We start from the raw sequence: 16,233 nt of genomic DNA on the forward strand, positions 1-16,233 counted from the left end.
TTACAAACCTATATCCTGGAATAGAATAATAATGCCCATTAAGGTTTCAGTGTACTGTATGAACGCCAGTTGAATGCTCCATTTCCATGGTGTGTGCCAGGCGCGTCTGTATTTGTGTTCAGTCATGCTCCTCCGAACTCAACAAAAAGGTAAGAGCACAACACATCACAGAGGGAGCAGGCTATATCTGGGTCCAACTCCCCTGCCTGCCTTTGCTGTTCCTCATGTTGAAATACTCCACATACCCAGGCATAACGGGGACATTGGAAAATATTTCTCCATTTGAAAATATTCATATGACAACCATTTCTTATCAAACCACTTCAATCACTCGTAGAACAATTATAATTTTTTTTTTACAGCGAGTGAATCAACAAGACCAGGATGGTTCTACGAGAAGCTAATGCATTAAAACTGTAAAACAAAATACAATAAAAAATTTTAACAATACATTTTTTTAACAAAAACAGAATAATCTCCTCCACTAACAGAGAGCACATAGGCAAAAAGGTTTTTAGACGACAATGAGCCTTAAGGAGAAAACCAGAGAGAGCTGGAATGGGGTCATACAGAGGGAAACACAGCAAAATAACAGATGTGTGGACAGAAATAAAGAAATTTATTTTCGCTTGAAACCTCCCTGAAATGTAATGTTGTTAAGCATTTCAACCTTCTTCACTGTCCTTATCTTCCCATTCCTTCTCCATACCTCTCTGTCTTTCGTTCTCCATCTTTTTGGAGCTTTCTTCCTTTACCAATCCAAGCAGGGCTTCTATAAAATTGAACGCCAGCATCCTTCTATTACTCCATTACTATATCAGTGTCCCTCTCCACCTGGAGGGATTCTCACGCTCTCTTTTTCTCCAGCCTCCTTTCCTTTGGAAGGGCTTGTCATTTGCTAATAACATGGAAGATCAATATCCCTGAGTGTGTGCCAGGGCCTCTAATAGGTGGCAGTAGAAGTGCCTGTTTGGCCAGTGTGTGGCTAACAGGCACAAGGACCATGATGGGGGTCTGGTCCTAGAACATGGGATCCGAGCTACTGCCTCTGGGGCATATGTTCCTCCTGCAGCATGGGCTGAAATCCAGCTCACTGCTCATTCTCTCCGCTATCTTTTCAACTCTGTGTATCAAATAACAATGCCCAAAAACATGCTTAAATTCGGTCTGGTGGGCCAGACTGACAGAAATTCAAACGCATAGTGAGACAGACAGCAGCCCATTACACACAGAGACACAAACACACACACACATACACACAAAAAGAAACACATTGAGACAGCAGACCAATCACACAGTTGGGTTGTTCTCATTTCACTCAGACTGCCTAACAGCCTTACAACAGGGTTCTGAATGGTCTCCACAGGCAGAGGAGTTCAGATGACTGCAGAGAGTACTTCAGTCCCCATCTAATCACCCTGATAACCAGGGCCCGTATCATATACAGACAATCTACTGCAGACAGAACAAGTGGAGGAGGCAAATGTTATGGAGAGAAAAGGAAGAGGGAGAGAAAGAGAAAAAAAAGGAAAAGAGTGGAAATGAGAGAAGAGAGAGGATGAGAGAGATGGGGAAAGAATGCAATAGTGCCAGAAAGAGATAAATCCTGAACGAACGGAAAAGGAAGGGGGGGGGTGGGTGATTTTTATCACCATGCACATCTCTGGTGATCTCACTGCCACACCCATCATATAGATCCAACATACTGTCTGTGTTCGTTTGTGTGTGTGTGCGCGCGTTGCGTGGAGTTTTCAGAAGCGCAATATCTAATTATGAAGAAACTCGCTGGTTGTCACCTTAAGTCCACCACATTCTGCAGCAGAGCCCCGGTCCACACCGGTGATGTAGATACCCAGGGCATACTCTGCACCGCCACGGATCATGAGACCCAGGGACCGACCATCGTCCAACACCAGGTTCACCTGCACGGTGGAACGGGGAGGGAGACATGTCAGAGGGTTCCGTCATAGTCTAACCACCAGATCCGCTTGGTTCCAGGTGCCCGTCACAACGCCAGTCTAAACGGGCACCTGTTTTCAGTGAACTAATACCGTAACAACTGGAAGCAAGATCAGACTGGTGTATCAGGGATAACTTTAGGTCATCTGACCATTTTTCACTGGAATTCTATTAAAGTAAAAATATGATTGGCATTAAATACATTCAGTGTTTTTTAAAAATCTTCCATTTTAGAACTTTTAGATTTGGATTTTTATTATTATAATTAAATATATATTTTTCCCCGCTGTTTAAATTCAACCATGGTAAAACAAAAAATATATATATATATATACGGTGTATATACGACTAGGGTTTCATGCTTCAGGTGATTTCTAAATTAATGTTCCGATTCACATCTCCAACAAAACAAATATTGAATGTTGATGTTGAATTGAGTTTGGTTGCGTTGGTGACATTTAATTTTAAGATGTGTTTTCTACTTGTGTAGATCCATCGGGGCTCAGTCTGGCTTGAATACCAGTTTTTCCACAGATTGATTTGTGTTTAAAATTGATCACTTACAGTGGATATAAAAAGTATACACACCCCTGTTAAAAGGCCAGGTTCTTGTGATGTAAAAGAATGAGCCAAAGATAAACCATGTCAGAATTTTCCACCTTTAATGTGACCTATAACGTGAACAATTCAATTGAAAAACAAATTGAAATAATAAAATAAAATAAATCACAATAACCTAGTTGCATAAGTGTGCAGACCCTTAAACTAAAACTTTGTTGAAGCACCTTTTGATTTTAATACAGCATTCAGTCTTTTTGGTATGAGTCTATTAGCATGGCACAACTTGACGTGGCAATATTGGCCAACTGTTTGGTGCAAAAGCGCTCCAAATCTGTTAGAATGCGAGAACATCTCCTGTGCACAGCCCTCTTCAGATCACCCCACAGATGTTCAGTTGGATTCAGGTCTGGGCTCTGACTGGGCCATTCCAAAACTTCTTCTGGTGAAGCCATTCTTTTGTGGATTTGGATGTGTGCTTTGGGTCGTTGTCATGCTGAAAGGTGAACTTCCTCTTCATCTTCAGCTTTCTAACGGATGCCTGAAGGTTTTTTGTCAAAATTGCCTAGTATTTGGAACTGTTCATTATTCCCTCCACCGTCACTAAGGCCTCGGTTCCAGCTGAAGAAAAACAGACCCAAAGCATGATGCTGCCACCACCAAGCTTCACTGTGGGTATGGTGTTCTTTGGGTGATGTGCAGTGTTTTTTTGCGCCAAACATACCTTTTGGAATTATAAGTTCAACCTTGGTTTCATCAGACCATAACACATTTTCCCACATGCTTTTGGGGGACCTGATGTTTGTTTTTGCAAACTTCAACCGACTTGAATGTTTTTCTTTATAAGAAAAGGCTTCCATCTTGCCACCCTACCCCATAGCCCATTCAGATGAAGAATACGGGAGATTGTTGTCACATGTAGCACACAGCCAGGCTTGCCAGAAATACCTGCAGTTCCTTTAATGTTGCTGTAGGCCTCTTGGAAGCCTCCCTGACCAGTTTTCTTTTCGTCTTTTCATAAATTTTGGAGGGACGTCCAGTTCTTGGTAATGTCTCTGTGCCATATTTTCTCCACTTTTTTGACGACTGTCACTGTGTTCCATGGTATATCTAATGCTTTGGAAATTATTTTGTACCCTTCTCCTGACTTATATCTTTCATCAGTGAGATCCCTCTGATGCTTTGGAAGCTTTCAGCGGACCATGGCTTTTGCTCTGAGATGCAACAAAGAAAATGTCAGGAAAATCCTACTAAAACAGCTGAACTTTATTTGTGATTAATCAGAGTCACTTTAAATGATGGCAGGTGTGTTTGAACATGAATTCGAATGTGATTGGTTAATTCTGAACACAGCCACATTCACAGTTATAAGAGGGTGTGCACACTTATGCAACCAGGTTCTTGAAAATAAATTATTTTTCACTTATCCACCTCGTAGATTTTAGTTTGTTTTTCAATTGAATTTTTCACACAATAGGTCACATAAAAAGGTTCTGACATGATTTATCACAAAAACCTAGATAGAACACAGTGATAACAGATTTTGTTGTTGAATTCATCTGCCAATTTATTCCCATTTGAACTCCTGTACTTTTTGATTGACAGCATATTGATAACAAATTGAGAATTCAAACATCTTATGGGCATATTTTTGAATGGGTGAAAAAAGGTTAAAATGGATTGGTCCCCTCATGCTACAGCCCTCAGCAGACAGCCATCTGTTAATTATATATTCACCGCTCATTTCCCATTATCTTAACATTTTCAAAACACCTGCATATAATTATATATACTTTGCATATTACTTTGCAGATTTTGTGTATTCTGTCTGTACAGGTTGTCAGCCACTAACAGCACCATTACACAAAGTAATATTTTCAAAATAAAATGTAAATGTACTCAACAAAAAAAGGTGATTGGTATTATATTAGCTACAGTTCCTCATGGAAATGAGGTGGTGTATTGAGTGGGTAAGGAGTAAGAGAATGTTGCTGAATCCCAAAGTCAGTGTGCGTAATAGGCATCCATAGCCAGTTTGACTGGCTACAGATTTGTTTGTGTATGCATAATTGTTTTTTATTAGTTTTCACATGAATCATTTATCAAGACAATCACTTCAGTCCGAGAGTGGCGATAAAAGAGAAATGTTAATAATAAAACCATATATGATAAACACATTTATTGCCTTGGTATCTGCGTAAGAAAAAATTGAAACCTTTATTTTGTATTCATCATAATTATAGTAACAATATTGAATACAAAGACATGGAGTTCGACGACCATGGTGAAAACCTGAGGGTTGAGGAAGCAGCATTGACACAATGAGAAGAATCCAGAAAAAGGATCATAAGTCCCTGATCCAGAACTGGCTTTCTCAACTTATAATTCAAGTTATCGGCCATAAAAGCCACCAATCACCCACTAAAGGAAGCCCTGTTGTGTATGTGTGGGCGTGTATGTGACCGTGTGTTTGTGTCTAATTAGGATCACCTTCTTCTCATCGCCCTCCTGCAGCAGCTGCATGTTGCTGCGCCGCTGGCTGTCTGCGCGTCTTAAGCTGGCACTGTGATGCTCTGGGAGGTCAGGGGGAGGGGACACGCTGTGACCCTGAGGGTCCACCCAGGTGTACACGTGGTTAGTGACATAACCCCCAGGGATGCGCCCCACCGACCGGACCGACAAGGAGAGCTTCTTACTTCCCTTTAACACCTGGTGAGGAGATGAGAGAGGAGGAGAGGAAAGGAGCGGAGAGGGCAGGATAAGAGAGGGAAAGAGAGGAGAGAAAAGGAGTGGGGGGTTAAATCACAATAAACAGTCAATATCTAACAAATCATCCGAATCATCCATTCCAACATGAGGATGCACTTCAAAGCACAAAATACATACAGTACCTTCTTGTTATAAATCATATATTCACATGCGCACACTCACACACACACACACACGGTTGTGCCTCATAGATTTCTGATTGCTGTAACTGCAGCTCTACAGTATGCATCAGTGTGAAAATATCCTCCTATTCCTTTATAGTGCAGTCAACCTGTCAGATCCCCAAAAGGCCTGTGTTCCAGAGTAGTATCAGAGTAGTGTCAGAGTAGTGTCAGAGTAGTATCAGACTAGTGTCAAAGTAGTGCTGCCCTTCTAATCTCACCAACCTAATTGGCGTGTTCACCCTCTGGGCAAGAGCCTCCTTAGCCTTGTGCTAAGGGCAATTTTAACCCAGGTCTAAGCAAGTGTTGACACTTGAAGTGGGCTAGCACCAACCTTAGGCACTGATAGCGTGTCAGCGATGGAACATTAGTAGCGTGCCAGAGAGAACGTAACATTTGCAGCTCATCAGGGATAGAATGTAAAATAGTCTCATGTCATATTTATCCTAGCCCAGGGCTTATAATGAAGGTGTGAATGCTAAGCCTGGGGTTAAACCTTAGCCTAGGGTTAACAAACTCCTGTGTGAACACAGGCTAAGCCAGCCCAGGGCCAGTATAAGTTTGTGTCTAAGACAGCCCGGGGCTAAGAACAATGCAGTGTGAAACGGCCTATTGTGATCTAAAAGCCAAACTTATCCTGGTTCTGCATTCCTGAGACACTTGGCCCCTGCTTTATACTGGAATCAATGAGAATTATTAGGAGCCATCTTACCTGAATAATATTTGGAATCAGGAACAAATATTATGTTAGTTAACTGGCTACCCAGAGATTATACCTGAAAAGCCTATTGTGGCACTAACATCAGTATTCTGGAGGATGAGGAGATGCAGATACTTTATACTGTATATGTAGGAACAGACTTCATATTTCAGTGTCTGTTTCGAGATGGGTCTCTGGGCCTCTTTGCAAACAGCCTTTGAGTCTGTTCTGCTGGGATTCATGAAATCTCTCTCTATCGTAATGTGTGTCACTGTACAGGGATCAGAGATGTTCCTTTTGAATTTAGAGGTGAAAGAATTTGGAGGTGGAAAACGGATTTGAACTGATTTAATGGAAACTGAAAGGTCAGAGCAAAACTGGTAGAGTAGCACTTAGGAAGGAGAAGGGCAGTCATCTAGCGCACTGATGATCTGTGGTGACAGAGGCAGTTGTCCTGATGTGACGTGTTCCTGAAGGATGGCTGGGACGGGGCCCGGTGAAGTGCATGAGTCCACAGCTACAGGACATAATGGCTAGTTACCGGAAATAAAAGGGAATACGAGCAGACGCTAAAGCCAGGTGATATTGGCCTACAGCAGCAATCAGGACGGTAAAACAACAACAGTCCCCTAATGGAAATCCATTCTATCCTATAGTAATGTGTGTCTGCATGCTTGCGTGCGTGTCTGGGGAAGTAAGCGACATTTCTCAGATAAAGGGTTTGTGATAGGGTTACTTAAGCATCCACACTGTGTCTCCAGAAGGGCCCATGGATTTATACCAGATAGGGAAAAGGGTCAGCCCTTGTTTCTGGGAATAACAGATTGTTAGGGGGCTATGGGGACTCCTTTGGTGAAAACACTCAAGGCTAATTGTCCCTGGTAATTGGCAGTCCTTGGCAGGTTCTTTTAAGAAACACTGACACACGCACAAGCACACACTTGGCCCCTCCCTGTTTATCTACCATCTCCAAAGGGACCTAGAAATATCTGAGAACTGAAGGGAAATGAGGTATCCTGCTCGGCTCTATGAAAAGGAGGTGTGTTTGTGTGTGTGGTGGGAGAATAGGATTGGAAAAAGGGTCAAACAGACCTGTAAACATGCATGCGTGTAAAAGATTGCATGATCATTTTAGTTATGTTTGATATGAGTCTGAGACCTTTATTTTGTGAAAATGTAGTTATTAAAAGTGTGTATTCAAATAATTTGGAATAACATTTGTTCAAAAATATAATTTAGTGAGACTGTCTAGACATCTTGTGAACATATCTGTGTCACATCATTTATATATTAGGATGGGGTTTTGGACTGACAATTGTTTTGGATTGACAATTGACAAAAGCGACAACGATTGTTATCTAATGGCATACAGTGAGAGACTTGCCCAGCATATCAGACCTTGTTTACATTATAAAACATGTCACACATTTTGTTCACATGCAGAAACACATTATTTGATAGCAACTTCCTTCATCTGCTGTCTCACGGGTGACAAACATCAGTAACTGCCAGCTCGACCCACGCCTGAGCAGGAAATCCTTTTCTTTTTTTAATAACCCAGAGTAACAAACATGCATGTGGAATCGATATGTGTATTCAATCTTTAACAAAGACCCAAAGAGAGGAAAAGTATAATTGTGTTTTTGCTGTCGGTGTGTAAAGGTCTGAATGTTCCCTATGTGTTTATATGATTTCACATTAACAAATGGTTGGGGGGGGGGGGGGTACCTGAATGGACAGTCCAGAAAATGCTGTTTTGTTTCACCTGGTTTTAGAGCACATTCATTCATCCATACGACCACAGCACCAACCGTGAGGAGCTGGTCGTTTCTGAAGGAGTGTGAAGCTCCATCAGCTACAAAGCCAGTCAATGAATGCATTTCCCTGTATTACAGGAGTCAGTCATCCATGTTGTTCTTGGCTGGAGTATACATACTAGTACACAGATTATCCCAGAGGTTTGTGCCCACTTTACCTGGGGACATGGCTTTAAGTTGTGTTTGTGTGTGTTTTAGGTCTAACTAAACTCATGGGGACCAAATGTCCCGATGAGTATAGTAAAACCAGAAACAATGTGACTCATGGCGACCTTTTCCCGGTCCCCGTGAGGCAAAAGTCAATTTCCGGCTCAGGGTTTAAGTTTAGGGTCAAACTTACAATTTATTTTAGAGTTAGAATTGGGGTTTCTTTAAGGTCCAGGCGTTGTTGGTTAAGTTTAGGGTTAAGGTTAGGCATAATATCTAGGTAAAGTTTAGGCATAAATGTTACTTTATTGAGGTTAAGGTTAGGGTTAGGTTAAGAGTTAAGATTAGGGCAAGCGAGCATGCAATTTGAGAATAGCTGTACAAACTTGTGCGTGTGGAGCTGTTTATTGCTAACGCTAGATAGACTGAAGTAAACATGTAGATGGATGAATTACTAATCGACAAGGCATTTCACAGACTTAATGCAGTAGGCATCAGTCACAAGCAGATATCTACAATGCAGTTTCCAGCCTCCCCTGCTCCCATCACTCTTAGCTAATCCAAGCATTCCTCCAATTCATCTAATCTATCTCTCTCTCTCTCTCTCTCTCTCTGACACTTTCTCTCCATTTCAGGTTGTCTCTTGGGCCTAGTTCACACTTGTTTTTCAGCAAAATAATTTTTTTGTTGTTAAATAAAAATGTTTGGAACATACGAGTTGGTGTCAAATGAGATGCGGGCCTTCATTTTTCAGCCATTTCCTAAATGTTCTTTATAGCAAAGCATTAGGACATGGCTGATCCGAGTCCTTAGGATCATCTACAGATCTAGATAAAGACAGCATAGTGTCATCTCTGTCACAAAAAAAAGCAGCTGATTTCTCAGGAACAGAAACAACAGACTTTGTCTTGAGTCGGAAGCAACATAGCTTCAACCATACTATAATCGGGGGTTGTGTTTGAGTCCCAAGGATCCATATGAAATGTGAAGGGACCTAAGATTGATCTGGCCGCTGAGTGGCAGGAGAGAGAGAGGACCCTTTGACTCCTTCAACAAACCCTTCTCCAATGAATCAACATCGCCTTTGCACCGCTACTCCCCCCCCCCCCCCCTCTCCCCTTTATTGAGTTTCACATCCCCGTGCTCCACTTAAGATTCATCATCCCAGTCAGGAATGTCAAACAGAGATGCAGTCTTATAGAAGGAGAATGCAACAAAGACATAGATGGGAATGGAAAGAAAGGGGTATTGAGAGGAAGGAGGGGAGGGAGGAATAGGTAAGAGAGTCACAGATTGAAACGGGCCCTCTGATGAACATCTTGCCAAGTCGTTTTCCTCATTATCACACTGGACTCTTAATTAGGAACTCTCACTCTCTCTATCACACACACACACGGGAGCTTGCTGGCACCTAACATACCACAAGGAGTCGCTGTTTCACAGACTCTCTCAGGGTGGCTGCACGATGTACTGGCCCATTTTTACATTCTGGGTCGCTCTTGTACACTTCTGTTGAGGTGTTGTGTACGGTAAGATTAAACTTTGTAATAGGGTGAGACACAGGGAATTGAAGCAGTGCATATGCTCAGGGCCCAGGAGGGCATCCTATTACCAAATGGACAGGAGGAAGAGGGGAAGTAACCAGAACCAAAGGACAGACCACTCTGTTGTGGAGGCGTTGTCTGGAGCAGCCTGATTGTGGTTGTTTGGGAAGTATGGGTGCAGGCCAGGCAGGTTTACATCAGGTGACCTCTGCATTCTTCATCTTGGGTCTGTCTTCCTCCTTCCTTTGCTCCCTTTTTTTAATGGCAGAGTATTTCCTGACATCCATCCCATGTAAAATAATGTTCAAACTTCCAAGGTCAAGGTGTTTTACAGCTTAACCCAACGCCACACAAAGATCTTCTGGAATCTTTGGGATTAACTGTAGGTGGCTTTTATCAGCTTGTTGAGTTGTATTATTGATATGATGTCTTGCTTTTAGGTGTTTTGACTCATGTCCTGTTATTGCTAAAACAGCCCTACATTTTTTTTTGAGAGATGACAAATGTTCATTTTGGAAATGGAATCAAGTTTTTAATGAAACATTTGTAGTCTACATTTTTAACCAGTTAATTATTCTCCCCATTAATTGTGACACATTGGTTCTGTTGTTGATGACAAACCCATCTAGAGGCCTGGTACAGTACAGGCGAACATTTTATGCAGAGCCACAATCCGTGCATACATTTTCACATGGTTGGACCCAGTGGGAATCGCTGCTCCGCGATTTAAAATGTACTTACATTCATGAGCAGTGAAATCACTCAGTCATTCACTTGTTATGTCGAAGCAGAATGCAAATGTGTTGCATTTTGTTGTACATGGTCCAACATATTTAATTCACTGGGACCCACATTCATTTGATATATACGAAGACAGATAGATACAACAAAGGCCACATCATAAGTTCATTCATGCGACTGACTGACTGAATATTGAAAGCCTCAGTCTCACACCCAGACTCATCCGTCTTTTTCCACCTATCTCCCCTTTTTCCACTCTCTCCCACCGGTCTCCCAGGGAACAGAAAGAGTGCTTTGTGATTACAGAGTGAGTGTTCAACGATCAGTCCAAGAGGACAGGAGAAGGATAGGAGAGGTAGGTGAATACTGGCTCGACATGCGAGTAACGGACAACAGATCGTTTTCCATGGAAATTCACAGAAAAACAAAGTCCTGTCAAAGCTGAGCACACTATTACAGGGAAGAAGAGCTGAGGAGGGAGAACGCAGCTCTGAGGCTGTGTAAGTATGAAACAGTGCAAGGGCAAATGCGGTAGAGAAGCACTATAAATATTTAAGTAAATCTTTCATATCGGTTTCCCAAAAAGTTGGGACGCTGCATAAAATGCAATTAAAAACAGAATTCAATTATGTGCATATCATGAATGCCTATATGTAATTCAAAATATTACAAAGAAAACACAACAAATGTTGAGACCGAGACATTTTATTGTTTTTGGAAAAATACATTTTGCTCGGAGGACGCAGCATCCATGATTGCAATTTTTTTTTTAAATTTTTATTTGTCCAACCACAGGACAGTTAACCACTTCGGCTCAGTCCATCTTAAATGAGCTTAGGCCCAGCGAAGGTGGCGGCGTTTCCAGATCTTGTATATATTTCTATCTTTGGATGGTGGAGTTTTAACTTGAAATGGTTTTCACTGCCCATGCAGTGATGTCCACTACAGAAATGTGTCTGTTTTTAATGCAGTGCCGTCTGAGGGCCCCAAGATCACAGCCATCAATTACAGGTTTTCAACCTCAGCCCTTGTGTACAGAGATTTCTCCGGATTCTCTAAATCTTTCAATGATATTATTTACCATGGATGATGTCTCTTTGTAATTTCATGTTTAATTGTTGCACAATTTGGCTGCATGGTGTTTCACAGAGTGGTGAACCCCTCCCCATCATTACTCCTGAAAGACTCTATGAAGCTCTTTTTCTACCCAATTATTTTACCAATTAACCTAATTCGTTGTGAGAATTTTTTTTAGCATTACACAACTTTTCTAGTCTTTTGCTGCCCCTGTTCCAGCTTTTTTGAAACATGTTGCTGGCATCAAATTCAAAGTGGGCAAATTTTTCAAGAACCAATAACATTTCACAGTTTTAGCATGTGATATGTTTTCTTTGTAAAACTTTCTGTTGAATATAGGGGTTATAATGATTTGCATATCTTTGGATTCTGTTTTTCTTTACATTTTACCCAGCGTGCCAACTTTTTTGGAAACAGGGTTGTACATAAACTGATCAGGTTTCTATTGGACCACTTCTCAGCAACCGTGAAGTTACAGAGACTAATATTTTGACCATCGTGACTGAAGGGGTCATATCGGAATTTCTTGAAGTGCATAAAGGGTTAACTGATGATGGAACACTTTTTGACCTCTGACCTGAAGCCAGTGGATCTGTCCACGTCCTAGAGGTCCTCATGGCATTTAGAATCAGCCTTGAAGCTACAGCACCAAAGCTTACGGCAGTCCTAAGTGATTTCCAAGCTTAACCCCTACAAGGGAATGGATAAACAAATGAGGCAAAATACATGATAACTGAGTTTTGGCAATGTACCTAAAAAGCTCAATCTCGAAAACATAACTGCTGAAAATCACACTCTTTCGGGATTTTATGACGGACTAATGATCAAAATAATAACATGTCAAATTAAATTCACTGATTGTCTAAACCAAACCAATAAGGTCAATTTCAGGTTCTTCTGTTTTAGCCCTATCCTAAACCTTAAGCATATAACAAATCCCTGTCAAACATCAATGCTTATGCATTGTATTCTGAAGTGAATGTCAAAATGCTGTTAGATCTCGTCGCTGTGAAACAGTGCTCATGCATTTTCTCATAAGCAGCACTCTGCAGCCACAAGCTACCATTGTCTTGGTTTGTGTGTTCAGTTGTGCAGAAAATGAACTTACAAGAGTCCACTTACAACGTGTCGAGTATCAACGTTCACTTACATTGCATCAAAAACACACACACACACACACACACACACGCACACACACATCCTCTGACCAGCAGATAGTACTCACATCAGCAGTAAACCTGAATTGAGCAGCTTTTCATTTCAGTACTCATGCACATCCTCATATATCCACCTTACATATTTGCCTCAGATTTGGATTCCTTCTGCAGTACTTAGTCTCTGTCCATCCAGCCAGACAGGGGGCACAGCAGATTAATAAAACTATTAAAAAAAATACGGCCATTAAAGTAAAAGAAAAACACAACCATAGTGAATGCCATGAAAACACAGCATTTTAGTCCTTTACTCAAATTTTAGTGCTTTACCGAGCATGCAAATGATCTACAGCCCGTTTATATCATGATCTCCAAACCCGTTTCCCATCACGTTTTCTGTGCTAATCCTGTACAGTCTAGAAACGCGCTGGTCCCATACATTTTTTTGTTTTCTAATGCCTGCAGGCTACTTGGTAGATGCTTTAAATAGGACACAGGAAAACATTGTGGTACATAGTCTTTAGTTTGGATTAATTAGCTCAGCTTGAAGCTTTGCATACAGAAATAACTTTTGCCACATGCTGGTTTTTCATTCAAATTTCACTCACAGCGGTCATGACCAATGATTTCATTTAAGAGCGGTGAACACACTTGGTTCGTTGATTCTAATAGCTGCCAGCTCATAATGACCAAGAGAAGTTCAAGTCCTTCATTATATTTAGAAGCCACTAAGCTAATAGCCTTAATTAAAGTTAATTAACATGTCTGGAACAAAACATGTCAAAGGTGTGTGTGTCTGTGTGTGTGTGTGCATTTGCGTGTATGATCTATAATTGAATAACAATTAAGTGCATGTCTGAAAGTGTGCAAAATAACGTCCTGACTTAGCTTAGCTTTTTGTACATACGGCCTTATATAATGCAGAATGCTGACATCCCTTCAGTGGACACCAAGTCATTCCACTATAACAGACTAGTTGTGACCCAAACAAGCATCCTGTCACCTATGCAGAGGATTCATTTCAGGCAAATGTAGTGCCATATTGGGAATAGGGTGTCATTAGGACATGGCCTATATACACTTCTTGGCAAAGACCCTTCATTAAACAGGTCTTAATAACGTCACTGGTGGCCTTTCTAAAGGAGACAGCTGAGACCTGGAGATCAGATCTAGACAGAGGAGAACGTTGCATCACCACCACCCAATCGAAGCACACACACAGCAACCAGCACAACCTAACGTCAGCAGAGTATCTACTTCAACTTAATTACAACAGCAAAGTGGGGTCACCACTCAAGTTAGGTCTGACTGAACACACAGTATACACGTTGAAAAGATGTTTTCATGTCCACAACTACCTCAAAGCTAATACACACACAGTAAACATACACTATAATCTAATTTCCTCTAAAGCTTTACATGTAAATGAGTCGCGTAAAAAGGTAATCTCTTCAAGTTGTGTCTCACACCCATTAACGCGCAGGTGCAAGCGCACGCGCGCACACACACACACACACACACACACAAACAAGCTACTCTCAACATGAGGACTAAATAAGTGTGATCAAGTTTGCTGTCACAAGACAGATAAATCTATATATACAGGTGCTGGTCATAAAATTAGAATATAATCAAAAGGTTGATTTATTTCAGTAATTCCATTCAAAAGGTGAAACTTGTATAATGTATACATTCATTCCACACAGACTGATATATTTCAAGTGTTTATTTCTTTTAATTTTGATGATTATAACCGACAACTAATGAAAATCCCAAATTCAGTATCTCAGAAAATTAGAATATTACTTAAGACCAATACAAAAAAAATATTTTTAGAAATGTTGGCCAACTGAAAAGTATGAACATGAAAAGTATGAGCATGTACAGCACTCAATACTTAGTTGGGGCTCCATTTGCCTGAATTACTGCAGCAATGCGGCGTGGCACGGAGTCGATCAGTCTATGGCACTGCTCAGGTGTTATGAGAGCCCAGGTTGCTCTGATAGTGGCCTTCAGCTCTTCTGCATTGTTGGGTCTGGCGTATCGCATCTTCCTCTTCACAATTCCCCATAGATTTTCTATAGGGTTAAGGTCAGGCGAATTTGCTGGCCAATTAAGAACAGGCATACCATGGTCCTTAAACCAGGTACTGGTAGCTTTGGCACTGTGTGCAGGTGCCAAGTCCTGTTGGAAAATGAAATCTGCATTTCCATAAAATTGGTCAGCAGCAGGAAGCATGAAGTGCTCTAAAATCAAATTTATTCATAAAGCCCTTTTTACAACAGCAGTTGTCATAAAGTGCTTTACAGAGACACCCGGCCTTAAACCCCAAGGAGCAAACAACAGTGGTGTTGGATTTCAGTGGCTAGGAAAAACTCCCTAAGAAGGCCGAATTTTAGGAAGAAACCTAGAGAGGACCCAGGCTCAGAGGGGTGACCAGTCCTCTTCTGGCTGTGCCGGGTGAGATATTAAGAATCCAATTAGAATAATACATACATTTATCTGGGCTAAATCCAGAGTAGACACTTGAAAGATTTTAGTAGACACTTGAAAGATTGCAATGAGTTTGCATTTCTAACCTTAATTGGCAGATCATTCCACAGTAGTGGAGCTCTATGAAAAAAGGCCCTGCCGCCAGCTGTTTGTTTAGAAATTCTAGTTACAATTAAAAGGCCTGCATCTTGCGATCGTAGATTACGTGTAGGTATGTATGGCTGGATCATTTCAGCAAGGTAAGTAGGAGCAAGTCCATGTATTGATTTATAGGTTAACAGTAAAACCTTAAAATTAGCCATAACCCTAACAGGTAGCCAGTGTAAGGACGCTAGGACAGGAGTAATGTGTTAAAAAATGTTTGTTCTAGTTAGGATTCTAGCAGCCGTGTGCAGCATTAATTGAAGTTTATTTATTAATTTGGATTAATTTCGGATGGTCGAAGGTACAGGAGAGGGCAGGCAGGCTCGTAATTCGAAAAACAGGCAAGGCTCGTAACCGGGGAATGGAAGGACAGGTAGACTGGATGATGCACACATAGAACGCTGGAAATGACTGTACGGGACAAGACGATCTGGCAACTGCCAAACAGAGAACAGGGTTTAAATACACAGGGCTAATAGGGAACCAGGAACACCTGGTGAGGGGCAGGGACAAGACAAAAGGTGAAACACATCAGGGCGTGACAATTGCAGTAATCTAGTCTAGAAGTAACAAAAGCATGGATTCATCTTTCTGCATCAGTTTTTGATAGAAAGTTTCACATTTTTGCAATGTTTCAAAGATGAAAATAAGCTACTCCTGAGACATGTTTTATATGTTCTTCAAAGGAGAGGTCAGGGTCAAGGGTAACCCCAAGGTTTTTTAACAGTTTTTTTGGGATACGACCAGAACTCAGTTTTTGTAGCGCAAGTCTGCTGTAGAGCTCGTCACTACCCCTAGCTTGGAGGGGGCCAGAGACAATTACTCGATGCCGACACATCTTTCTAGCTTGTTTACACGCTGATGCTATGTTCTGCTTCGTAACCTCTGACTGTTTCATCCTAACGTCGTTGGTGCCAACGTGAATAACAATATCTCTGTACTCTCTATACTTGCCAGTTTTAGACTTCG

General features: G+C 41.3%; 1 protein-coding gene across 2 annotated transcripts in view; it reads right to left on the minus strand.

Moving 5' to 3' along the window:
* The window catches only part of whrna (whirlin a), an 87,704-nt gene that overhangs the window by 40,292 nt on the left and 31,179 nt on the right, over positions 1-16,233 (minus strand). For both annotated transcript variants that reach the window (XM_034297010.1, XM_029125193.2), the window contains 2 exons: positions 5,008-5,226; positions 1,797-1,922 (listed from right to left, as the gene is read on the minus strand). In XM_034297010.1, coding sequence (XP_034152901.1) covers positions 1,797-1,922; positions 5,008-5,226 — 345 coding nt within the window. The remainder of the gene's footprint in view (positions 1-1,796; positions 1,923-5,007; positions 5,227-16,233) is intronic.

The sequence above is a fragment of the Esox lucius genome, chromosome 14 (assembly GCF_011004845.1).
Source record: "Esox lucius isolate fEsoLuc1 chromosome 14, fEsoLuc1.pri, whole genome shotgun sequence".
Lineage (NCBI taxonomy): Eukaryota > Metazoa > Chordata > Actinopteri > Esociformes > Esocidae > Esox > Esox lucius.